We start from the raw sequence: 27,852 nt of genomic DNA on the forward strand, positions 1-27,852 counted from the left end.
GTGGTGCTGTCCCGTGACTGCAGGTGCTGGTGGGCCAGCACCTGGACAGACGGCAGGGAAGCTGCACAGGGAGCCCTCTCCAACCGGAACCCCAGGGATGGAGCACATGGTGTGATCGCCACTCTGTTCTGGACAGGAGGGACAGCAGTGACAGGACAAGGAGCAAAGCACCTTGTAACAGTGCACACTCAGCCTGTCCTAACTCTAAACAATTCCTTATCCAAGAACAGGCTGCAGAACAACAGGGCTCCCCACACTTCTCACCCCAGTGGCTCTCTAAGCACCGTCAGTGGCCCTGCGAGCCGAGGACTCCACACTGGGACCTCCATAACAGGCCCCTTCTTATCTCTTCCAAAGCTACTCAAAGTCTCAAGGTTGCAAAAACTGCCAGGAGAAGGTTCTCTACAAACAGCTACCTTCATATCTAGGGAAAAAATGAAATTAAACAAGTTTGCAGGAACAACATTTCAATACCCAAAATAAATAATATCATTAAATATCCTATGCTAGGCACTTAGTGTGTGTGTGTCTGTGAGTGTGTAAGCAACATATATTATTCTACAGTGAAAGACCCAAAACTCAGCCTGGGATTTAAATACAGTATCTTCCATTTTAAACATTGATAAGCCAATATGCATCAATAATTATAAGGCACATATACTCTTTGACTAAGCAATTCCATTCTTAAGAACATATTTTAACAAAATAAGTAAACCTAATTGCAGTAATACATGCACAGTGATGTTCATCCCAGTGTGATGAACAAGTTAAAAATTGCAAACAGGCCCTGGCCGGTTTTGCTCAGCGGTTAGAGCGTTGGCCTTCGGTCCAGAGAGACCCGGGTTTGGTTCCCGCTAAGGGCGTGTACCTCGGTTGCAGTTTGTCCCCGGCCCTGGCTGGGTCATGTGGGTGGCAGCCACTCAATGTGTCCCTTTCACATCGATGTTTCTCTCTCTCTCTCTCTTCCTCTCTCTCCCTCCCACTCTATCCGAACAAAAAATGGAAAAATGTCCTTGGGTGAGGATAAAAAAAAAAAATTGCAAACAGTCTGAACATCAAGAAAAAACTGATTGTTAATTATACCCATTCTTTCAATAGAATATTATGCAGCCATTATGTTTCTTGACACAAAAAGACACCCACAGGTATCTTAAATGAAAATGCAGGTAGTTCACAAAGCCATAAATGTGTGATTGCAATGCTGTTTTTTGGAGAAATGACACTTTCAGCTGACACCGAGGTCTGCTGAGGACGGAGGCAGCTGACATTTCCAAACAGAGGGGACACGGCATGTACAAGGGCCTTGGGTACATGCATACATCGAGAACTGAGGGTGGAGAGTACAAGACAGGTTTTTAAGATGAGGAAGGGACTGAACTATGCCAAGCACTGAAGGCCCAAGTAAGAATCTGATTTCCAACCTAGAGGATCAGTGAGAAGCCACTGAACAAACTGCACGTCACAGACGAGGCCAAGGTGGGGTGGGGTTCAGCTGATGCCCACGGTTAGCCAATAAGCAAGTGGCAGAGCCAGGGTCCGCTGGGCCTGGCCGAGGAGCCCAAGCTTGGTCTTACCTTCACACACAAACTTTTGTGGATCCCAGCTTCCTAACCCAAAGGGCTATTCCTGGGCCTTTCCTGCGTCTTTCCAGGCGTGTTTCAACTTTCCTCTACTTTCCTCTCCTTCCCCACTCGTACTGCTGGCCACAGAGACGAGTCCAGAGAAGGCCCACCCCCCAGGACTTCACCCTTATCCCCTAAGGGACCCTTCCAGTCCTGTAAAACAGGATCAGCCCATGTCCTCTCAACTGAGTTATATCAGCTAACAAACTGGTTGTGTAACAACCAGAACAATTTCAAGTGGCCTTTGAAATGTGGGTTAAATTAAAGGCTGTTGTTTGAATTTCTTAGCTCTATTACTGCTTTGTAAGTTGCACAAGGGCTCCTTTCCTTTCTGTATGTGAGGGAAAAAATTAGAAAGTTATTAGGCACTCTTCTAAATCAGTATTCGAATTTTTGAGAAGTAATTTAACGGGAAGCTTAGAAAATCCCGTATCAAAGTGCAACATTAACGGGCCCTCTTGAATTTTAATTTGTTTTAAAACTACTTAATTTCAAAGTAAAAAGAAATTTATACCACACACACACACACACACACACACACACACACATATACACACATGTGCCTGGGCTTTAAAAAAATAAATAAAGCCATGCATCTCTATTATAACAATCAAATTTGATTAGCATAAAACAAGGAGAGCCCCCCACCCACCCTGCACGCACACCAGGATGTTTTTAAGCATGTGCACGGCGCCCTCTGCTGGCCTCACCACATTTCCTGAATGACCACAAGGCAAGGAGCCAGGGCGAAGGCAAAAGGCCTGGATTCCTTCTATTGGCACGAACTTCCTGTCCCAATTATGCACAGAAGTTCCATTACTGTCTGTCTCTTTCACCTTTCCTTCTCCAAAATGTCATCCTCATTTTAAAGATTTACAGGATCACGGTATAAAGTTAAACTTAAAGAGTTAGGTTTAAATTATTTCCTCTAAATGAGGAGATAAATGACAGCTAATCCAAAATTAGAAAGCACTAAAAGCTCACTTAAATCTTGTTTCGAAATATCTTTCTAATTCGATGAGGCTTCGGGTAACAGGAAAACTTAAGGAGCCTGGCTAGCTAAAGGCAAAAATGCCAATAATGAATATGCTGAGTGCTAGGAACTAAATTTTTGCCATTAAGTAATCCAAACTAGATATTACACAATTGTGAGAGAATGAAATCTAGCCATTCTACTTTATGATAAGGCGGCAAAGGCGAGTCAAACTAATGGGTTCGCCACCCTTAGCAAGCTGGTGATAAAGGATTTTAAACCTAAACTTTGAGTCTTAGCTGTGAAATACAGTAACACAATACCAAATGAAAAACATCCCAACTATTCTCCTTTAAAACGAAAAGCAGATTTGCTCCACCTCCCCTCAGGCTCTGCCATCAACTCCCATAAAAGGCTATCATCTGCCCTGGCCGGTTTGTCTCAGTGGTTAGAGCGCCGGCCCACAGACCAGAGAGTCCCGGGTTCAGTTCCTGCTAAGGGCATGTACCTCGGTTGCAGTTTGTCCCCAGCCCTGGTTGGGGTCGAGCGGGTGGCAACCAGTCGATGTGTCTCTCTCTCTCACATCAATGTTTCTCTCTCTCTCTTCCTCCCTCTCTCCCTCCAGCTCTATCTGAAAATAAAAATACAAAAATGTCCTCGGGTGTGGATAAAAAATACAAATATTTTTTTAAAAGGCCATCATCATCACTTCGCAATCTGGCTCATGAACTTCAGTTCCACAGTTATTGACCAAAGTGCTGTGCGGGATGCTGAGGACACAGGGGACCATATGACACCATTCCTGCACCCAAGGGACTCGCGGTCAGGGACAGAAGGCAAAGTGTGAGGAAATAAACTACACGCAACGCTGAGCCGAACAAGGGAACTGTGCCCCAGGTACAGAAGCAGTACTGATACACCGTCTGGGGTGCAGGGCGGTGGCATGAGAAAGCTTCACTGAAAAGGTGCTACACTTGGCAAGATGAAGGTTCAGGGAGAAGCCTCTTCGTGGAAAACACGTGAGAACTTCAGGCGTGTACTGGTGGAAAAGTGGAATCAGTAACGCTCTAAGGATGTGTGTTACGGGTGAGATGGTGAGTGGTCGACAGAAAGGCTAGAGAGGTGGCCAGAACACAGATCATGGGAACCTGGAGCGGTCCTTATCCTACAAGTAATGTGGACCTCATCCTATAAGCAGCAGGACATGGAGCTTATCCTATAATTAGCAAGAAGCCATAGAAGGTTTTTAAAAAATATATATATATATATATATTTTTTTAATTGCTGACAGTATTATAGGTATCCCCCATTTTCCCTCTTTTGCTTCCCTCCCCCCAGCCCCTGCCCTACCCTAGGCCTTCGCCACACTATTGTCTGTGTCCATGGGCTATGCATACATGTATGTAAGTTCTTTGGTTAATCTCTCCCTGTCCCTCCCACCCCCTCTGAGATCTGTCCGTCTGTTCCATGTATCCATGCCTCTGGACCTGTTTTGTTTGTCGGTCTATTTTGTTCATTAGGTTCCACACATAAGTGAGTTCTGAACCAGGGAGAAGGTACAATCATACTATTTGAGTTTTCATGAGACAAAAAAGGCAACTAACTTTTTATACTAGTTTCTCTGCAACTTTAGCCAATTTCCTTCCCATTCTCCCTGGTTTCTCTACCTTGAAAAGAAAGGGTCTGCGAGTAGAGTGAGCGGGGACGGCGAGTGAGGGCTAACCGCCTCCTTAGCAGGCGGTCCTCATCCGTTAGCAGTGATGCTCGGGGACACGGGGTGAGCGGCAGGATTCTCTGCGCACACGTATGCCAGCTAAGTTTCAGAGGTGAGGGGCGCACGCGGCTGTGAAGAGACTTAGCAAACCCCCCAAGGTGAGAAGCGAGTTGCATGACGCATGTGAACACGCAGATCCCAAATATCAAGCGAGTGTGACGACAGGCCATTGATTCTGCCTATTCATTTCCAGTAGAAGAAGACAATCAGTCCTCCGCAAACCACTCATGCAAAGAGCATTGCTCACAATACTACCTGCAAAATGTGTGTTGTCATTTTGAAATTTCTTAAAGTGGATCTATAAGAACTGTAAAAATTTTAAAAAGCTCTCTCAAGCAACTCATGTCTTTAAAAGACACTTCAATCTGAAAAAAACAAGTATTTCCCCTAAATGGGGCTATCAGGATTAGCAAATCACAATTTCCAGAGTGGAATGTTTTGGCTCAAAGTCAAATGCCACCAGAACGGGGCCACTTACCCACAATATGTACATTTTTAATTCATTTTACCAAATGAATTGAAAGTCATTTATGATTCTTTTTCCACTTGTTCTTTCCTCTGTCCCCACGTCTGCATCATTCACCCCCAGCACAAACACCAGTCAAGCTCCTCACAGCAGACACAGTGCAAAAAGAAAAAATCTATAACTGCGAGGGTTATGCATAGTCTGGTAAGCAGTTCCTGGCCACAGTTTCTCAATGAACTATTCTGATAGCACCCCCTAGTGCCCAAAAGCACTTTTTTGACCAAATAAACTCCACACTCTAAACCGACAAAAATAATGTATTTAAAATAAAAAACTAATGAAAACAGCCATGGGCTTATACTAGGGGAACATCTGTCCCAGTGGCAGACCCAGTTAAACCAGTAACTTTAACCTCTCCGGCCACCTGCTCTCGCTAAAGTAGGAAAAATAACAACCTCAACCACCACAGTCCTCCTTCCTCACTTTAAGCATGTGAGTTCCCCAATGAGACGTATTACTACACATCTGGCTGTTTGTAAACAAGAGGACGGGGAAAGAAACCCAAAGTAATAAGAGAACACACCCGTTCTGGCCTGAGTGCTCGGGGTGTTTACATTAAACCCATAATAAATGTGATAGTGTGGAGGTCAGTGCGCTCGTCCTTCTGAGTTACCAAACCCTGCAGCTCCCTCCTTCCCCTGCCGACCCAGCCCTGAGAACTGCAGAACTTCCTGCAAACAGCCTGTCACCATCCAGAGCTGCACCGATGTGACCACAACATACTAGAGCTCTCCAGTCCCATCTTCAAAATGGAGATTTTCAGTTTTGACATGAATTGTGTAAAATACAAATGTTAGATTACTTTTATTTGTAACTTAAAATAAAAGTGGTGCCTGGCCAGTGTGGCTCAGTGGACTGAGTGTGCTTCCATGCACTGAGAGGTCTCCAGTTCGATTCCGAGTCAGGGCACATGCCCGGGTCGTGGGCTCGATCCCCAGTGGGGGGCAAGCAGGACATGGCTGATAGATGTTTCTCTCTCACATCGATGTTTCTATTTCTCTCTCCTTTCCCCTCTCTCTAAAGAATCAATAAAAACATATGAATAAAATAAAAGTGGTAATAGTTCCAAGAATTTAAAATCATCTACCCTTCAACTCCTACCCAGTGAAAAAAAAAAAACCAAAAAACCTCCAACTAAGGGGCCTAACATCCATGGTTCAGTAAGGACTTAACACACCTTTGAGCCTTCTGCTCCATATCTGAGGCCTGCAACAAAGTCAAAAACATCTGTTCAGTTTGTTTTGTACAACCTCACAGAATGAAAACCCACTGTTGCCCTCTACTGGGCAGACTTGGAACAAAACTAAAATCCATTTATAAAGCATTTGAAATCACTTTGTTTCTTTTCCAGTTTCTTGATAGTATGTAGCCTTCAATTATCTTATACATTAATTATAAACTGGCAGGAGAGAAATAAGGCATATTTTTGGAAATTCAGAGTTATTTTCCCTCTTTATTAACTCAAATGGTAGCAAAAAGGTAGACTCTGCCACCATCTGACCATGTGGCCTTGGGCCTAGCCTCCCTAGGTCTCAATTTTCAGGTCTTCAAATTGAAGGATTGTGAACTAGGAGATCTTTATGATCCTTGTTGCTCTTTTCCACTGATAGTTCAAAATGTTCACAGCTTTTTTTTCCTTTTTTTTTTAACTAGTCTTGGTAACTGAACGTATCTTTCGTCTGCCCATTACTCAGGACGTCATTGATTGTTGTAAGGCTGCGGTAATTGAGATCAATGTAAACCAAGTGTCTAGCACGGTGCACAAAAAGGATGTTTCTCTCTCTTCTCCCCCAGTTCCCCTATCTACCAGCCCCATGGCCTTTCCCATTCCTGCAGCACAGGTCCTATGACCATATCCTAAAGCACTTATCCTCCGCTGCTCTTTGGGTTTACATGGCTTGCAAGGCTGGCCCTGCGTCCCCCACCGAAGGCGATCTTCACTGCCTGGACCGTGACCTCTGTCTGCCTGCATCTCAGTGCCCGTTACTGGCAGCAGCGGTTGTAACGGCAGCAACTGTTATAGCAGCAGCACAGACATGAGAGCAGCGGTGACACCTGCAGCGGCAAAGGAGAATGTCACAGAAACAATAATGTCATTATCATCACACCACTAGCACGGATGGTCATAAAAACTATAAAAGTTACTACAATTATGGTAACAGTGAGTGCCACTTGGTATTGCGTGCCAAGTGCTGTGGATGCTCTTCCCAGGCTTCACCTAACGTGGTCCTCAAAGCACAGGTAGGTATGACTACCTCCCCCATTTCATGAATGAGAAGCCGGGCTTCCGGCAGGTTTTTCACAACTACTGATGCTACCCAACTCTCACTAGCCATCTCTCTTCTCTTCGGAATCTCTACTGCTCTTTTATCACCTACTCCCTCCACATCTGCTAGGACCACGCAAACTCCGGGTCCCTACAATGACACTCACAGCATCCCCGAGTGACCGTGAATGGCGTGGACACCCCAGCACGTGTTAAATGGCAGACCGCTTGCTCCGAGAATGACAAACGCACCCCCCCTTTCCAACTCACCCCACTGAACTTGGCTTACGCTTCCCCGTCTATATTTCCTTCCTGTCCTCTCCCTTCTCTCCTCCCTCCCGAGGTATGATTTAGTGGGAAGAGCGTGGGACTGGAAATAAGAATCCCTCGTACTAGCCACGTGGCTTCAGCAAGGCATTCCAGCTCTCACACTGTCATCGGTAACGTGGATAAGAATACCTGCCCTACCTGTCTTTAAGCACAACTGTTTAGAATAAATAAGGAAGCCTGTGTGCAAGTGTTCTCAGCGCTATAAAGGGCACCAGCCATGTGTGTATTTAATTCTCACTACTGTTAGGCTCTTCACAAACACCCCCAGACTTCTGCTGGCAGAGGGGATGGCTGCAGTGAGGAGGAGTCCTGGTGCCCCCTGCCAGCACCTTGACGAAGCAGAAAAGAAAACATGACGACAGGCGAGCGGGCCATGGCGATGGCACTCCTGTCCTTGTAAGCCCCGGGGCTTCTCCTCCATTCCGTCCGAAGCAACCGAGAAAGAGAAACCACCTTCATCGCCCACCCTCACCCGCCCCTCTGCCTCGACTCTTTTTTTTATCCTCACTCGAGGACATTTTTGCATTTATCTTCAGATAGAGAGGGAGGGAGGGAAAAAGAGAGAGAAACATTGACGTGAGAGAGACACATCGAGTGGCTCCCACCCACACAACACCAACCAGGGCCAGGACAAACCGCAGCCAAGGTATGTGCCCTTACTGGGAACCGAACCCGGGTCTCTCTGGTCCACAAGCCGATGCTCTGACCGCCGAGCCAAACCGGCCAGGGCTGCCTGGACTCTTCCCTCGCCCCCCTCACTACGTACTTCTCAAGCAGCAATTTTCAGCCTTTTCATCTTGTGGCACACACAACCGACTGCTCAATTCTGCGGCACAGCAGTAAGTAGATTTTTTTGCCAATCTGACAAAAAAAATAGGTAGACTTTTGATTCATTCACATAGATTGGCTATTGATGTGTTGGCTGTTGTCATTTAGTCAGTGCCCCTGACTAAATAGTCAGGTGTTGCATGTTTTAGAAATTCTTGTGGCAAGCGGTTGAAAATCGCTGTTTTAAAGTAAGCACAATAATCACCCTCTTTATTTACATGAGAGTCCTGGCAGCCTCTGCAGGACTGAGCACCCACTGTGTGCCCAACACAGCGCCAGGCATCCACTTGACAGGTTATGCCCAGAGAGGTCAGGCAGCTCCCCGATGAAGGACACAGATCCAGCTACTGCTGCTCCCAGACCAGACACAGAGGCCATACCCACTTCCGGCCCAAATCCAAACATCCACTCTAGCAAAGTGTCTGCAAGACCGCTTAGAAATCACAAGGAAACCCCATCATTCGTATCCTATGAATGTACAACCAGAACGACGTAAAGCACACGTTTCCTGGAAAAAAGACAGATGATCCTGTACAGTGAGTACATTCACTTTACCTTCGGACGTTTAATATAATGAAAGAAAGTAATATGAACGGAACCCTCCTATTAAGAAGTAATTGTGTCTACAATGGAGATTTTGCAATAGCCGGCACCACCTTAAACATGTGGTCAAAGTTAGCGTCACCAGTAAAGCAATAAATCAATGCCATGCGCCTCTTAACTGATACCCTGAGAACACAGCATCACATTCTGTCAAAAGAGGCATAAACTGATTCTAATCATCAAGAAATATCAGACAAACCCAAACCGCGGGTCGTTCTGTAACGTAATTGGCCTGTGCTCTTCAAAGTGTCACCGCTGCGAAAGGAAAACAAAGGCTCTTTCTTCCACATTGACGGAGACATAACAACCAACTGCTTCTGGATGGGGTCCTGGGCCAGATAAATAACCAGTGGCAAAATGGGAAAAATCTGTGTAAGAGCTGAAAATTAAATAATAGTACTGTATCAGTGTTCATTTCCTGATTGTTTTATAAGTCAGAAGTTATTTCCAAATATAACGCAAACACAGAAAGGACAAATATGGAACATATATTAAGTATAGCAGGCCCCTGACTTCCACGGATTCCCACCACAGGTGGAAAATAAGTATTGTTTTTGATCTGAGGTAGTTTGAAGTCATGGATGAGAATCCCACAGACACACAGGGCTGTCTGTGTATTTACAAAAAAGAAAAAAAAAATCTCATATAAGTGGATGGACTCTCACAGTTCAAACCAGTGTTGTTCAAGTGTCAACTACAGTAAATAAATGTGAATTGTAATATTCCTACCATTTTTTCCTAAGCACGAAGAAAGATGAAATGAAGCAAAAAAAAATGGGTCCTTCCTATGAAACCAATCTTCCAGGCTGACATGAGGAAGTCTGGGATCCGCAGGGACGGTCCCAGGGGTCCCAGTGGTTGCCCCGCCGAAATAAAGCAGTAATAAAACATCCCTTTCCTCCTTCTGCCAGGGACTACTTCTCATTTCATAATTCGGGAAGTTCAGACAAAAACCTGTCAGCGATTCCACCTCTTGGGAAAACACAGCAACTACCATAAAAAGAACTGTGAGCGGCGTCTCCTCACCTCACACCTGCTCCGGCCACCACGCCTTCTGGCTGAGCAGCTGGCATCTAGACATCTGTGCAGCTCCTACCAGCGCCCTGTCCTGCCATCGGCAGGTTTCAGCAACAGAAAATGTGTGAGTAGGAGCATAAACTGGTGACTCGAGGTTCATCCCACTAACACTCAGTGGAGACATCCGCCAACCTGAAGGTGCTCCGACAGAAATGCACACAGAATAGTCCACACCCTCCCCCGCCCAGGGAATCCAGCAGGTAAACAGTCCAGCCTTCAGACCCCAAAAGACGGCTAGAGACCTCGAAAGCCGCGCAAGAAGGGGTAGTGGCTATGAAGCCTTCTTCTCATGCACAAGGACAGGTGAGATGTGGAACAGAGGTTATGCAGCTGCAGATGACTGTTCTCAGGGGTCGTCACTAGCGCGTCCTCCTTTAGAACTCAGCGTGTCTCCTGGTCCGGGAGTATCAAATCCCTCACGACCCGTCACCACACGCCTGGGGTCAGACGGAAGTTCCCTTTCACAGAAAGAAAAATTAGGGCAAAAGAAAAGGAAGATGATTCTTTAAACCACACTGCCCATCAGCCAAAGGACCCAGAATGGACCTAATCCTCTGCCTCCAGGAAGAAAAAATAATATCCCTCACTTCTGTAATTACCACACACACCTAAGTCATTTTGCATCACTAAATTACCAGGAAAGCCACACTGATCTGTTTCTATTTTTCATGTAGTATTTTTTTTTTCCTGATCTAAAGGAGAAAACAAATGCTTCACATTCTGGCCAAACTCGTGAATGTGACAGGCATCTGCCTCTCTCACGCCAAAGGGGAGCCGGGTGGGCTCCATGGGACTTCCTGCGAACAGCTACCACACCAGCCCCTCTCTCCATTAAACATGAAAATTATTCATGGTCAAGCAAAATACATATTGAAAAATGTTTCTTCATTCTGGTTACCGTAATGGAAGAACAGGTCGCCCCTGAGGAGCAGACCTCCCCGGAAACTGGAGCACAGCGACCAGAGGCCCCTCTGCAGAGGAAGTGAGCAGCGGGGCAGAGGCCAGAGCAGAGGACTCCAAACCCAGTCACAGACCACACACAGAAAGACTCCCCGCACCAACCTTTAAATTAAGTTTACTCCAACACGGTAAGATCCTAAGACAGGCGAAAACATCCTACAACAAGGGTTTTCAGAGCACATGGTGATTAAAATAATATTTACTTCCAAGCGGCCACACCTGCAGGAGAAGTTTCAAATAAGGAAGAGCATGGCTGCTCACCAACATCAGGAGCCCCGGGGAGGGAGGTCGGTCTGCTATTAATAGGACTCCCAGGAACCAGTGGCTGCCAGGGGGAGTCAAGAGAGTGGGAAACAGCTGCAAATGGTCTCTCCTCGGTGCGCTCAAGCACACGCGCTCACTGAGCCAGCAAGCGGCTTTGGGAGCTTGCAATGGACAGACATGCACTGGGATCCACGCGGATCTGGCCGGTGCCCCTGCCATCAGACCTGCGGGCAAGGAGCGGAGCTCACAACCAAAGCGCACTTGAAAACGAGAATTACGACAGGAAAACAGCGAATGTAACGAAGCTAGAGGGCCCTTACAATGGGTCACTCTCTTTTCTACAAAGTGTTTAAGGCACCAATTTACATTCTCCCTTCACTCCTCTGTGTGACAGCAACATGTGTGGCCATTTTCTGGATGGAGGGATGGATGACAAAACCAGCCCCAAGGTTTGAGGCTGAACCCACAGGGCGAGGGAATGGCAGATGACGTGGTTGGAAATCACATCTCCCCAGACTCGAGCCGCTTCTTGCTTCGGACACGTGCAAAATGGGATCTGGAAGGCACAGCACACTGACATGTAATAAGTCACCGAAGTATCTTTTTAAAAGAAAGGAACTAATGTCACAGCCCCAGCCGTCTTCATTTCCTCAAGCTGATGAAGAAGCTCCCAAGGAAAGTGTGGATTACCCTACAGGGTTCAAGTTTAGAATATAAGGCTGGAGTCTGAAAGGATGCCATGAATTCAAGGCTCAGAAGCTTGGCCTTATTTGATAGGAATCCCTGCCCCCCCCCCCCATTTATTGGCTTTAGTTTTTGACTTTGGAAACCCCTTTTGAGCCATTAAGAGACGGGACCAGAACGTTAATCTTGCACGAGTGTCTGAGAAGGAACAGAAGGAGGATGGAGGACAGATGGAAATCTACCGCGATCGTCCAGTTACCACCAACCAGGAGGAAAGGCTGGGAGCCTGCCGCGGGGAAGTGCGGAGAGGATCTGCAGTGTGATTAGATGGGGAAGACAAGATGAGGGTCTCAAATATAAGAACAATCCAGTGTTCTGAGGTTGGCGACTCAGAAATACACCCGGAGCACAGGAAGGTGAGGTTCGGGCGGGAAGGCGAGCCCTTTGCCGACACTGCACCTGAGCAGCGCCGGAGCCTCCTAGCAGCTGGAGGGCGACGCCAGATCTCCCGGAGAACGCAGGCCTGCAACACCTCTTCTCAGGGAATAGCTGCAGGATGAGATCAAATGAATCCAGCAAAAAAAAGAAGGCAAAGACAAAACAATGTTCTTTGTCGAGACACACTGTATAAGCCAATGGCGTCCTAACAGCTTTTTTCCAACTCCAGCTGACATTTTATATATCTGATCAAGAGACCCGACGCTCGACTGCAACACTCCAGGCTCCTCCTTCAGGCTCCTCTGCCCTCAGACTCAGGAAGGGCACTTCTGGTTTCTACTGCCTCTAACCCAAGTTTCAACTCTCTGCTGCACTGGAGATGTCCACGCTGATACTGGTGGACCATCTGCCCAACTTCCACTTTCCCCGAGACGAGACGTCCCACAGGCCAACCTCTCAGTCCGTGCAGCCAGCCCACAGCCCCAGAGCCAGCCCGCCCCAATGTCTGCTGGTCCAGCAAAGGCGTTCAGATACCTGTGCAGACTGGGTCATTTCTTGAAGTCTCATTTAAAACAACTCTTTTTTTTATTTTATTTTTGATCCTCACCCAAGGATATTTTTCCATTTATCTTCAGATAGAGTGAGAAGGGGAAGGGGGGATCAACATTAAGAGAGGCACATCGACTGGCTGCCTCCCACATGACCCCAGCCAGGGCCGGGGACGAACCGCAACCAAGGTAGGCCCTTGACCAGAATCAAATCCTCAACTCTTTGGTCCGTGGGCTGGCGCTCTAACCACTGAGCAACTGGCCAGGGCAATTTAAAACAATTCTTAAGCATTCCCGAAATGCATTTCACACCGAATGTTTTAGAAAAGGCAACATTCAAAGTCACTTATAGCTAGGCGTGATGAGATCACTAATGCCTACTTATCTGCCAATTTTATTTCCATAGCAGACCACTCAGATTCACATCAGCTTTCCTGATAACTGTAACGAGGGAGGGGGGCAAACAGGACCCCCCCTTTTTAAATCTGTGACTGCATGAATATTTTAAATTATAAATATCTAATATAATTTAAAAATCAAACTAAACCAAAAACAGAGGTTTAACTTTGTTAGGTTTCATATCATAATTAAATCAGTAATTATAGATAAATAAAACTCTGGTTAAACATATAAATAAAAACACTCACACATGCACACCATTTTAACAATCTTAAAGCTAGAATGAAAAGTTTTTCAAGTAATCATTAACAGAATTTAGTTAACATAAAGTGAACTATAAAAGGCACCCTGGGGTCTTTTAAGAAAAAGAAACTATACCCCAAAGATATTCCCAATAACCATTGAAAACTAAAGCTTCAAACTACTTTAAAAAGACTGCTCCGCCCCTACAAAATCCAAACGAAAGCTGTTCGAGGACATTTTATCTCTCCAGTGTTCAGAACTCATGACAGTGCCCTCCCCTCCGACCTTCTTTAGGCAATGCTGATAAATGGAAAAATGAAATCATTAGAGTTTCCCAATGTTTCCACACCCAAACACATGACAGCGAGCTGAGATAACCAAAAGGCAGAATGCAGTTATCTGAGTAATCACTAATCAGATCGCCTCTAAAGAATCATATCCTGAGCATGTGGAAATCTCTGTCCTCCTTTTCCTATGGGCGTCATGTCCCTGGGTGGGGAGCCGCGCCTACTGGGTCGGCGGGGCCAATGGCGCTTACCTTTTTGGCTCTTTGGGCTATGTCGGGGGTTCTGGTAAGCAGCTTCTCAATCAGGTACTCTCTGTTCTGCAAAACAAATATTCCCAGCACTTTAACATCAGATCCGAGACATCGAAACTCATAGCGATTTCAAAATAGCAGATTTACTTGGGTTTTTAAGCGTGTTACCTTGGCTTTCTGGAAGAATTTGCATTTTAAAAGTTCTGCTGCTGTGGGCCTGAAAGATCAATAATAAATTAGAGTTGAAACAATGACCACTGCATAAATACACTGCCTTGACGACACAACTTAATCCTAGAGTATTTCTGGACGACCAGTTTGTGGAGGAGCAAACCAGACACTAAATTCATCGCAAGCTGGCACTGAATGAAACAGTGCCAATTTTCCGGTTCATTCCAAACTCCTCGTCTGCAGCACACAAACTCCTCTACATTAAATATTTGGGGCACGATCAATGTTCCATCCTTCGTCCTTACACTCCACTCAGTGAATGCAGTGCTTCTAAAAGGTGTCAGACTGACGTATCTATGAGCTAAATTCCTCTACCTACGAAGAAGCCGTACAAGCTGCAATATGACCCCGTCGAGAAACTACAGTCCACCGTGCTCGAAGATTCCCCGAGAGAGGTAGGAACTGCAAGGGGTCCGCGCACCGGGTGTGAGGCTGTCTGCCCCCTCAGGTAACCTTGTCTCAGGTGTGCACGGACCAGTTTTTCAGGGGAAGGGAAATGTGATGGTGATAAGTAAAATGCAAATCCATCTGCAAGCAGTACTGGTTTGGCCTGACTGTTTCCTCCTGGTGTCACCGAACTTGTTTCTCCAGCTCATATTTCCTGTTCACTGAACGTCAGGCCTGAAGGCTTGACTGGGATGAATCAAGCCTTTGGGGGAAAATGCTACCCTGATGACGCTGTGTACATCCTGCTGCAGCACGGCAGAGGCACGTAACGTTAGGTCATTTCACTGGGAGTGATGCTAAGTTTAACTACTCGGTCCCCGGGCCTGAGACCGCTTCATTGTAAAAGTTTGTTTTACCCCCTGCAATGAAAAAGTGTTCTGCTGGGTAATACTTTGGCACTGTATGAATATCTATTACCCCACACCCCTTACCGGATGATTTTAGCATCTGTGCCTTAAATAAATATTTCATAGGAGGTGGCAGAATATGGATTTTCTACTTCTGGCGTTATTCCATACAGAACAGCTTCCTTCCTTGATAGTGCCTTCTAAAACCAGCAGCAGCCCTGGCCGGTTTGGCTCAGCGGTTAGAGCGTCCGCCTGTGGTCCGGAGAGACCCGGGTTCGGTTCCCGCTAAGGGCATGTACCTCGGTTGCAGTTTGTCCCCGGCCCTGGTTGGTCGTGCGGGTGGCAGCCACTCGATGTGTCCCTTTCACATCGATGTTTCCCTCTCTCTCTCTTCCTCTCTTTCCCTCCCACTCTGTCTGTACAAAAAATGGAAAAATGTCCTCGGATGAGGATTAAAAAAAAAATAAATAAATAAAAATAAAACCAGCAGCAACGGAGGAAGGAATCACATAAATCCAGTCTATAGGACAGTCAGCCAGACAATTGGCCTATCTTCTCCCAAACTCAGGTCAGCAAGGAACAGGGGAGATGGCAGGGCACCGTTCTAGACTCAGAAAGACTAAGGGAATGGAAAACCCTAGGCAACATGTGGCCCTAGCCTCAGTCTGCGTCTGTACGGGAAGGAGGAGAGGCTACAGGAGGCATTTGGAAATCACCAGACCGAAGTGAATATGCTAGGTAAGACGGTTGTAGGACATCACTGCCCACTTTCTCAGATGTGGAAAAGTACTGTGGTTATGTAGGAGCGTGTCTCGCTCTGTACGGAATGCAAGCTGAGGTGTGAAGCCTGTGATTTATTTCCAAACAGGTCAGCAAGTAAAATGCAGGTACACAGATATAAAAGATCTGAAAAATGTTAGTAATTTCTGAATCTAGGCGGTGGTATAGAAGTCAACACTGTACTGTTTTTTCACCTTTTCTGTATGTTTTAAATTTTTCATAATAAAAACAAAGGGGAGGAGGGGGAGAACCACGACAGTATCACTAGGTATTCTCTCAGGCAATGATTAGCAAAGGCACAAACAGTATATTTGGGGGGAGGTGCAAGTTCGAAAAGATTCTCACATTTGAAGAGTTCGAAACCACTCCTTTGGAACCAGGAAGCTCCATTAAAATGTTTCCAGGGACCAAACCCAGGCTTATAAAAGAATCAGGAAATGTCAGTAAGTGCAACGAGGCACAGACTGCCCAGTCTACGAGGGACCTGAACCGTATTTCTGTGTGAAAAAACAGAAATTTAAATTGTTCCTGCTCTTTCCCTCAGTTGCAGTGAAACACTGGTCACAGGTGCCTGGATGGCCGTACCCACTGCAATAACAGCCTCCAACTGCTCACTGCTGAGTCAATAAAGCTCGAAACAACAGGTGGGCTGCGGCTTAAACATGGTGTGCACATCCCCTGGTCAGCTTGTTCAAGTTCATGAGTGTCTACCTTGTTAAACAGGCTCTGGATCCTAAATGAGACTACTCTTATCTTGATTTAACTTTGGCTGTTGTTTTAACGGATACTCTTACTGATCATCGGCAATGTTTCTGGCCTCCAGGTACTGACATTCATCCTTTCATTCTCTCAGTAAATACGCGTTTATTGAGCATCCACTATTCATGAGGCATGATGCCTGACGCCGGGCATGCTGGAGTAAGTATGACAGATATAAATTCGACCTTCCGCAGCTTACCTCTAGCAGATAAGAGAGCGTGGGCTTGGACTCCCAGAGGAGCATCTGCACCGTGTTTGGGTGGGAGGGGAGGGCCACCGCGGGACCACGTGGGAGAACCACTCATTGCACAATGGACTGAGCAAGACCTGGCGCCTCGCAACATGAAACAGAATGTGTAAGAACCAGGAGGCTTACAAAATGACTTAAGATGAATTTCTTAAAAGTGAAAAGAAAAACTAGGAAAGCCAAGATGATCAAAAAACTCAAGGCCACCGCTTTGGCCGAAACCGCCAGAGCAGCCAGCCTCCCAGCAGGGCTCTGCCACTTCGCTTCCTCATTCCAACCCGCCACCCAAGCACACAGACGCATCCGGAACCGTCCCTGGGTGCAGCCAAGGACAGACTGGGTACGTCCACAGCGGCCCTGAACTTGGTCTCTAGAATGACCCGATTTCATGTATCCTAGTGGTTCTTGGTGGCCTGAGAGGCTCTGACTTCTCCATCCTCAGTTCCCATCACAGACTGTGTGAACGCCGTCCTCCAGCTGCAGCGATGTCCTCATCCACCTTGCTCCTTCAGGACAGCACGCCCCGATTTTCTGGCTTTAGACATTGTAAGTCACCGGCACGCCCTTGCTTGGAGGCAGAGAGCCCGTCCAAATGCCAGGCGCCTTCAGAGACTCCTCCCAGCTCCGGCACGTCCGCGGCACTGCTGCCCTCTCGGCGCTCACACGCCAACCCCGCCACACTCCAGGTGTAACTGTCTGTTCCCCTCCCCTCCCACGACAGGGACCACAGTGTCCATTTTTATACACCCAATGCCTGACACAGAGCGGAAAATGGCTGCAGCCCAATTCCATACCACAATAAAATGTGGGGTGAAGGAAATGCTACGAGTCACGTGAACACAACCACAACTCCTTGGGCGAGACTCAGTCACCTCTAGAAGTCTAAGAATCTGCGCAATATAGTAAGAATCAGCAGAAAGATGTAATGAAAACAAACTGATGCTAGCCCCCCCACACACACACCCCCGGAACGGGAAAGTCTGTACATGGTGGATGTACTGAGGTGGACAGCCACAATGCTTGTCTCTCCTCTGCACCCCACCTCCTCCTTCTGCACATGAAGGGTCAAGTGCTGGACCACTGTAGAGAGAAGGCTGGGAAATGCCAGACATACCTTGAGATTCAGGGCTGGGAAAATACTTTCCCTTCCCTAAGCAAGGTCACTTCCATGGTAACCGTACTATAAAGGGGAAAAGCTGGCTACAGGGAAAAGTCCTTTCTCTGCGCTCCACCCTTGGCTTCATTAATAAATACAGAAATGCAATGACCTGAGAACTGAGAAAGGGCTAAAGAAGCCACATTTTATTTCTATAGGCTTAATGTTTATATTAACTCATAGGTGATTTCTACTCAATACAGAGAACAGCCCTGGACGGTTTGGCTCGGTGGTTAGAGCGACAGCCTGCGGTCCAGAGAGACCCGGGTTCGGTTCCCACTAAGGGCATGTACCTCGGCTGCAGTTTGTCCTTGGCTCTGGTTGGTCGTGTGGGTGGCAGCCACTCGGTGTGTCCCTTTCACGTCGATGTCTCTCTCTCTCTCTCTCTTCCTCTCTCTCCCTCCCACTCTATCTGAACAAAAAATGGGGAAAAAAAAAAATACAGAGAACAAAGCAGCAGATCCTTCTGGTGTGCAAATGAATTCAGGTGTCTATAGCTTTGGAGTGAAGTCCATGTGCCAAACCGACCCCTGAAAAGTACGGAAAAACGGGACTGGAAAGAATGAGGAAAATGAGACAAGGAAGAAAGTGACAGGTCGTCTGAAAAAGGCAGAGGTGCGTGCTGCCACCTGACTTTAGTGGTCTTGTGTCTTGTTTCCTTCAGTTTTATGTCACAGCGACTGCCCGCACAGGGTTAACGTGGGGTCGCTGTGCTGCCTGCCTCTCGGCTAAGGACTACGGAGAAGGAATCCTGCAAGCACAGTTATGTCTGACATGGCTGCCATCCATCATCAGGTGACACAGTGTAGCATAAATACAAACACTGTTTTATGAGAAATGTCACACCAGCAACCAAAATAATGTGCCCGGCTTTGAATGATGATTCCATTTTAAATCCTTGAAAACAATGCGGTAGTCTGCAAATACCAGCATTCTCAGAAGAAAACCTGTTAAAGGACTCAGTTAATACATATGGATGAACCCAAGTCCACTGAGACTTGAAATAATTTTCAAAGGATTCGGGATGAATATGACACTGTTTAAGTAGCTGTAAGAATTTGCATTATAATTCCTAACAACTCACTGACCTCAGGCAGACCTGCCTTCGCCCCCAAATGAAATATTCGCGGTTTACTCCTTTCTAATAGATTGATCTACGCAACATCCACACCCTTGTTGCTCAAAAAAAATGCTGGTTCCTTTCACAGTTGCTGTCCATAGGGAGCATGTACTCTACACGATGAAGGCTCACCTTTTAAAGAAATAGCAAAATGTCCTGCTCTGCGAATATAAGTCATTCTTCATCTACGCCTGTGCCAGGCACAGAGATTCAAAGGAGGCAAAGAGCTCCAACATGCCAGCTCTTTTTTTCTTAGAAAAGTCCCGTGAGTCTCAAGGTGGAGACAGAGCATAGCCCGTTCTCAGCTAGCCGAGGGCTCGCGCACAGGAGTGATCCTGTCCTGGCCCCTGCTCCCCTGGGACATGTTTGCGTTCCCTGCTAAAAAGATATTCCGCAAGACCAGGGTTTTGGTACCATTCACCTACTTTCAGATTACAAGTATATAATCTATATGCAGGCAACAGAAATAAATACAAATTATTTTTTAAATCTTGCATTCACTCCAATCAGGTTTGTTTCTGAAATTCTTTTCAGTGAGTCAAAATCATCCCCAAGTTGCGAACACCCAGTTGTCTCCCATCAGTCGAGAAATACCACCGAGTGTGTAAGACACACCAGACACTGGACAGAAAGACAGAAAGGTGAGTGGCACAGGCTCTCTTTCTAAAAAGGCTACAGACTCGTGAGGAAATCGGATCTGTAAGTCAACATGTGCACACGGTGTGGTAAGTGCGACAAGAGATGCATTCAACATAGGGTAAGAACACTAAAATGTGCAAAAACTCCATTTGACCCGGAAGAAGAAGGCCAATAATAAATGGCCATCCCAGTTTCTTGACTATTTAGGACCCCCCAGCACTGTGCTACCTGTTTGAAGTGCATTATTTTACTGCATCTTCACAGCACTCCTATGCAGTAGGAGTTTGGGGCCTCATTTTACAGACATGGAAACTAAGTCATGTGGGTGATGATAAAGCAGAGCTAGGACTCTCATCCAGGGGCGTCTAACTCTGAGAAGGAGCCCGTGAACTAGCGTTGAAAGACAGGTGTGGAAGGGGGGCAGAGGGAAAGGGAGAACCCTTGGGTGACATAAGCAAAGGCAGAGAGGCAGGAAATATTCATGATTTCTTTCAAAGTTGAGCAACAATTTAATGTTTAGTTATTAATTCAAGAATGAATACATATTTTAAAATGGTATCCTATATAAGAACTAATTCAACAACATTGCCTTTTTTCTCCTCTCACAGTTCATAAAGCTTTTTCCCTCCAAACTTCCCATATCCACATCTTTTCGTTAAAAGGAGTCACGTGGGAAGTTTGTGTACCACCAATGCTGTTACAGAGGACAACTGACCAATAGTGAGAATAGATTATGACACAGAGAACGTATCTAAAAGAAGCCCTTAGCCCTGACCGGTTTTGCTCAGTGGTTAGAGCATCGACCCATAGACCGATGGGTCCTGGGTTTGGTTCCCGCTAAGGGCACGTACCTTGGTTGCAGTTTGTCTGTCCCCGGCCCCGGTTGGGGTCATGTGGGTAGCAACCACTCGATGTGTCTCTCTTACGTCAATGTTTCTCTCTCTCTTCCTTCCTCTCTCCCTCCCACTCTATCTGAAAGATAAATGCAAAAAGTGTCCTCGAGTGAGGATTAAAAAAAAAAGGAAGTCCTTAAACCGTAACTACTTTGTAGATCAATAATGTCTCTAAGAGAGGACTCTGAGGGAAAGACTGTACAAATCTGAGTGTATGGCTCTTTTCTAAACAATATTTTATCCCAGTGGAGTAGTGGGGAACTTGATATTTTAGTTCACAAAATAAATCAAACCTGGAAGGACTTTCAAGATTATTAAGAAATAAGGATGGTTTGTTAAGTATAAGGTATGATGACCTAGTCTAATTTATTTTCACCAAATTACAAATCTCCTAAAGAAAGATACTGTGACATCATTAAGCACACTAACAATTCTACCACACAGGATCATTTTCTGAAAGAACTGAAATGGTGTGACATTACACATCATCACCAGTAGGTGGCATCTCCACTCGCTCAAGAATCACAGAGAGCATCAGTAACACAAGTACTTCTCTCATTGGGCTTTGGAGGATTAAATTCTGTTTCCTTAATGATGCCAAAAATTTATGTTTGGAGATGACACCAACTACAAGGGGAAGGCAAGCAAGTGTTGCAGAACAGAAGTAAAACCTAAGAGCACTTTCACCCAATCGGAGAGTAAATAAGTAATTTTAATGAAAGATCAGTAGAACTGCAGAGGGAAAACAAGCCTTAAAAATCAAACACAAAGGGCAACAGAGATGTTTAAGCAGAAACAGTCTATAAGTGTGACAAAATCATCATCCCTTTTACAGTAAATCATTTCAAGATGCTTAACAGCAAACTGTCTTTAGACCTGGCTCGGTGAGAAAGGTGAGTGACACAGAAAAGACTGAAGGTCAATTCAGTAAAATGTAAAGGAATGAAGAGAGTAGCTAGGAAGAATGGGTAAAATAGTGTCCACTGTGTTTAATGTAGAGAAGGGTCCCCTCCTCAAATAGTAGATTACTGTGTCAAGGTAAAAGGCTTATGTTTCACAAAGAATTTCAGAATAAAGGAATACTTCAAAAAGCAGAGTCCTTCCCTTAAAAAGAAAGTTCCAGAAGAGAAGCTAGTTATTATGTTTTAAAATATAAGTATCGAATTGGACCTTGAGGTGGATGAGGGTAGCAGGTAACTTTTCCGAGTTCTCTCCAGGTCTGTAATCTGCGCTCGCTGCACATGGGGATGGTGCCGTGCACAACCAAGCCCTGCGGAGAGACTCTACCCAGGCCAGGCCTGTGTGTGGTTCACATCATTAATATTCTCCTTGCAGTGAGAAAGGACAGCTGCTCCATGAGGTCCCACTCAGGATATTTCAAAGTCAAAGAAATTCAGAAGGAAGAAACAAACTCACGAAACAGACACACTACAGGATGCGGGGCAACCAACCGCCTGAGAATAAAGAGAAAATTCTCAAGTTCATTTAAAACAATTTACTTCTGTTTATAAGACTAATCTTTCTAATGCAAAAATATTAATCTTCTTTGCTAATAATCTTTTAAATAACAGTACAAACAACTTGTTCTGCAACTAAAAGGAAGCTCATGCAAAATTCAATAGCTCTGCCTGGTTTAGACTGGAGCTCGCAGGATATTCAGCTCCTGAGAGGTCAGCTCAACCTACACGGTGCAGAATTATTAGCTCGGCTTCCGAATGCACCACGGCCAACTGCTTTTGATTTCTGTTTTACTTCATTTCCTTTGATGACGGAGCCCACACCTCATAAGCACAGTGAATCTTATTGCCACTAAAATTTTCCTCTGCCTCTCCCCCACCCCCATTTACTTCTTTCCCTTTGGACCCACGCTGTCTTCCGCTAAACTAACAGGTTGCAAATCGGGGGCCAGAGCAGCATGTATTTCCCTTGAACTAGAAGAGCTCGCAGGTGTCCTCACACAGCTTTCCCACTTCCACAAACAAAGCTCCGTCATGACTCAACCCAGGTCAATAACTCATCCACCAAGTCTGACATACCTTTTGGAAGGATCTTTCTGAAGACACAGTGAAAGTAATTTTCTAAAGGACTTGCCGTACTTTTTCATCATTTCCTTATCCTCTACTCCTGTTTCTAAAGTGGGTGGATCATTTTGCAGAGTCAACATTAGCACCTGCAGCAGAAACAAACATAAAGACAGAACCTCAGTATAGCAATTGCCACCACTGAGTTTTTTAATGTTGCACGGAAGCATCAGAGACCAACCTTGATTAGGCACAACTGTGCTTTCCCATGATGATAACTACAGAAAGTGTGTACTGAAAGGATTCATTCCTCTTTGCAAATGTGCCTTTTAACTTTTTTGTTATTCCATTGACAGAACATATACAATCTGCTCTATGTGCTAAGAACGATCTCCCAAAGCCACGGGGACAGAGCTTCCTGGGAACTGGCCCGCACACAGCCCCGAGGAGCACGTAGCTCCAGCATGAGCGGGGGGTGCGGCTCCGGCTGGGAAAGGGCGTGGTGGAGGGGAAAGGGGAACAGAGCAGCAGTCAATGTGCATGTGTGCAGGTCATTCATAAGCAAGGAACCGCCTGTCCTCAAGGCTTTATAACATTACCAACCCTAAAAATAAATTCACAACATCCCAGAAAGCAACACATGATTTCCTTTTCTTTTTTAATGAAAAAAAAAAAAAAAAATACAGAAAATTGCTTAAAGGCTTGGCAAAACTGACAGAGATAAAGACACTGAAAAATAGCCAAAATACAGCTGAGTTGCTAAAAGCCATAACCAGAGCAAAAGGCCATGGTGCTCTTGGAGAGGGTGAGACAAAATCGAAATACAGCTTCAAATCAAAAAGATACAAATCCCACTCTGTCACACATCAGAGTGCTTTGCTTAAGAAAAAAGTTTGTAGTCAACGATTGCCCTACACAATGACTAAAGCCCATTAATGCATAAATCAGCCTCTATTTATGCAAATGCTATACATGCCAAGCCACTTTTCAAACACTTTCAGATGTGTGAATGGATGAAGGATTACAGTGACAGCCTATTGTCTGTGAGGATAATAGCACACAGAAGAAAGTGGGAGAACTGTAAGGTCTGAAGGGAAGTCCTCAGGACTTCAGGCTGGGGTTAGCAAGGTGACTCTGGATTCACGTGGGAAACACTGAGTAGGGAAAGAAAGAAAACAAGAAATAAAAATAATAATAATCATACAGAAAAATCAAATGGCAGAAAAAAATCCTGAGTTGCTTCAGTAATTTTCCTTTGAAAGGTCACTACAACTTGTTTACACCTCCACTTACTAAAAAATCAGGTATGTACACACACACATCCCAATATCTTCATTATATTAAAAATATATCTATATAAAAATATATAGAGAGAAACAATGTAATAAACTATACTTAAACAGGGATTATCTGTAGTTGATGAGGTTTTAAGTGATTATTTTCTTCTTTAAACTTTCTTGTACTTTCAGATTTTCAACAATAAGCATGTATTAACTTTTTAATCAGTAAAATTATTTAACCTTTTTATCCTCAGGGTTTTAAAAAAATCCTCCTAAATGTTTCCAATATTTTCCTAGGGAAAGTTGAAACAAACATGGACCATATTCTCTGTAAAATACCTTCATAATCTCACTCAGCTACTCCAATCTCAAAACAAAATCCAGTTGGGCAAACTGCCCTGATACCACTGTCTCAAAAACTAAGAGAAAAATGGTGAAGACCAGTTACAAGAGTCACAAAAATCTGAAAACAGTATCCAAATATATGTTCTTTCCTAAAAATACTGGGCTCGCTTATTTCAAATGAGTCACCAACATGGCATTATGAAAATGAGTAAAATGTTATAGATCTTTTTTTTTTTTTAAGTCCTGAAAATTAGGGAAATCCATCTGCAAAGATGCTATCACTATAATCTATTTTTAGATTTTCCTTAGGGTGCTGGGGACAGTCTGCCACCAAAAGAGTGATGACCGGCATTTGTCAGCTATCAACCTCCATCGACCAATCTGATCACATTCTTTACTCGGCTCTGTGCTAAGAATGTAAAGCAAGCTTCAAAGCCGGGCATTGTACTACTTTTGTCCTATTCTGTCCACTGAGGACATCAGACAACACTGAACTTGGCCGCACTGCTCCATTAAATCTCCCAAGGTCTAAGAGAAAAATGACTATGCTTCAGAGAACAACACAATAGATTCCATTCAACTGTATTTCCAACCCGACATATTTTTTCCAATAATTACTTTCATGGGAGGATATTTGTGATAAGGCGCCGCTCCTGTGGCTAACTCGATGGCAGTTATTCCAAAACTCCACATGTCAGCCTTGAAGTCATAGCCTCTCACCTGAGGAAGAAATCAAGAGGAAACACAATTACACAGCAGACACGTCCCACTGAGTGAAGTCCACAGATGTGTATGCAGAACTTTGATGTTAGTTTGTTAAGGCCCAGGAACTGGGGATTCATCTTTAGTTACACGATGCCTTCTGATAAAACGGTGGCTCTGAATGAAATGTGAGTGTATTAATAGGCACTACTGTACTAAGGCAATCAAATCATCACGTTCTTCTTTACCTGTTCCATGACTTCAGGGGCCATCCAACACGGGGTGCCAACAAATGTTTTTCTTACTTTATTTCGGGTAACATCACCCCCTGTTGCTAAGAATGCACTTACCCCAAAATCTGAAAGAGAAAAAAAAAAAAAAGTCACCTTCATTTTATGTAAGACATTATTGCTTACAAATTTTGACTTTATGAGCACCTTTGTTCCTGGTGACCTTTACGGTGGTGATGAACTGTCCCAGACAGCATGGCACTCTCTCAGCATGCACCAGGGCAGTCCTGCTATCCATCATGAGCTACACTTTAGAGACACCATGACTGTGATGGGTGAGCAAGCCCACGGGTCCAAAAACTCAGCATACCAAATTATATTTCCCACCAGAAAGGTATCATAAGTCATAACTAACCACAAATGATTACAGCAATAAAAATATAAACACATTTTCAAAGCTCTAAATATAAAGGAGCTTAGCTTTTAGGTAAGATTCATTTTAGAAAATAATTTATAAGCAAAGCACCAGAGGCAATCAAACCAGTATGTGATGTAGCTCCTTTTGGTTTTTCTTTTATTATGATTATTTCATAGCCTCTTTAATTTCAGGTCATCAATATTTGGGGAGCGGACTTTTTTTTTTTAAATAAAGGATGCATAACATCCATCTTCCACATCCCCACGCCCTTGCTTAAACAGTGTTCTCTACACTTCAGCCAGAACCGTAATAGCAGCTCCGCAAACCCGGGTACTTAGCACCCTCTTGCCTAGGTTTGTCCGTGTACTGATTCAACACAAAGGAAAAGCTCAATCCACAAAGGTGGTTTTTTTCCAATGTTTGCTTTCTGGACAATTTACCTCGGTATACATGGAATGAAGTAATACAGTTCTTCATATCCATTATACACTAAAAGTTTTGTTGTGAGAAAATAACTTAATTAGGTATATTGTTTATATGACATGCATAGAGGCAAAAATGTTTGTATGTGACAGCAGAGAAAGAAATAGCCAATGATTATTAATGCATGCATTTCTTAAATGTTTACTACAGGTTAAAATTAGTAAGTATCGACTACTTAGGGCTAGTATAGGCCTATCAGTAAGAGCAGCTCAAGGACAGCTCAATTGTCAGCTGGTGAACAGTAATAAAAAGAGCAGTGAACACCTCGGACTGTGCAGTGTGAGCCCCTTCAAACTGCTCTCGTAATTCTCCTCTGCTGGGCCCCGTTGTTGACTGCCAGGATGTCAGCAATTACCAAAGAAAAACGTCAAGTACAAACCAAGGTCAAAATTAGCATCTGCTTTAGGTCTATAATATTAAGTTATGCAATAACACTGTTCCCTGAGTTGAAATATGTTTTTTCATTTTATTTACATTTAAATTTACTCAACTCCCACAGGATGTCAACTACAACAAAAGGAATAGAAATTGACAAATGGAGTCTTTGTTACAACTGCTACTCTAATATTAATATTGAGAAGTGTATTTTGAAAATGCTATAGTCCTGACCAGTGTGGCTCAGTTGGTTGGGCATCGTCCTGTGCACCAGAAGGTTGCTGGTTCAATTCCCGGTCAGGGCACATGCCCAGGTTGCAGGCTTGATCCCAGGTAGGGGGCGGGCAGGAGGCAGCCAATCGATGTTTCGCTCTCACATAGATGTTTCTCTCTCTCCCCCACCCCCCTTCCTTCCTCTCGCTCTAAAAATCAAAAGTATTTTTAAAAAATAAACAAAATGCTATAAAATTTAATTTGCACACATGTACCAAACTCTAAAACTCTGTGAATTTGTATATTGTGGTCAGAAAAATGAAGCTTTGTGAAAAAAAAAAAATCTCTGGATAGCAGTCATTCTCTTATAGAAGAGCGAGGTGAACTGAATCATGTGTTTGGCTGGAGGAAAAGACAATATGATAGGCTTTCAAAAATATTATTTGCAACTTAATTTATATTTCTTAAAAGAAGTTCAACAATGAATCTGACCTTCCATTTGTATTAAAGTAATTCTGTAACATCATATTACATAAATACATTATCATCTGTAAATAATTAAGGACATGGGAAAAGCTGCTTTAAGAAAAAAAACAGATTATTTTAAATGCAGTTGAAACAACCCCAAAGTCTCTTCCTAAAAGACGTAATCCAGATTTTAAAATCTAGATTTAATATTAGAGGTTTTTAACTCCTTAAAAACACCTAACCTGATTACATTAGACCTTGGTAACGCTGCAAAAACAGCTAAGATGTATAGTAGTAATTCATTATTGACAATACCCCTTCAATATATCTTTCATGATTCACATATTTATTCATAGCCTCCACTTAGAGCACTCACTTTAAAGTCATACACAGATGGTTAAACGTCTTTAAAACTCAAAACAAAAAAATTCCATAAGCAGAAAACACCACTCTTCACATCTACTCACACTTACGACTCCAGAATAAACGCACAGTTTGCTCCTATGTATGGCTAATGTGTATCCAGAAAGACTTACATATACTGAGAAACAGGACCTTTTGACCAACGTACATAGTGTGCTTGTGTAAACAGGAAAATTGGTATATTCTGTGCAGACAGCTTACA

At 44.4% G+C, this 27,852-nt stretch overlaps 1 protein-coding gene across 4 annotated transcripts in view; it reads right to left on the reverse strand.

Moving 5' to 3' along the window:
• The window catches only part of STK39 (serine/threonine kinase 39), a 291,825-nt gene that overhangs the window by 162,392 nt on the left and 101,581 nt on the right, over positions 1 to 27,852 (reverse strand). For all 4 annotated transcript variants that reach the window (XM_036253502.1, XM_036253503.1, XM_036253505.1 and 1 more), the window contains exons 6-10: positions 25,289 to 25,398; positions 24,957 to 25,058; positions 22,729 to 22,862; positions 14,242 to 14,290; positions 14,074 to 14,139 (exon numbers count right to left, since the gene is read on the reverse strand). In XM_036253502.1, the coding sequence (XP_036109395.1) occupies positions 14,074 to 14,139; positions 14,242 to 14,290; positions 22,729 to 22,862; positions 24,957 to 25,058; positions 25,289 to 25,398 (461 nt within the window). The remainder of the gene's footprint in view (positions 1 to 14,073; positions 14,140 to 14,241; positions 14,291 to 22,728; positions 22,863 to 24,956; positions 25,059 to 25,288; positions 25,399 to 27,852) is intronic.

Source organism: Molossus molossus, unplaced genomic scaffold (assembly GCF_014108415.1).
Source record: "Molossus molossus isolate mMolMol1 unplaced genomic scaffold, mMolMol1.p scaffold_m16_p_11, whole genome shotgun sequence".
In the NCBI taxonomy this organism is placed as follows: Eukaryota; Metazoa; Chordata; class Mammalia; order Chiroptera; family Molossidae; genus Molossus; species Molossus molossus.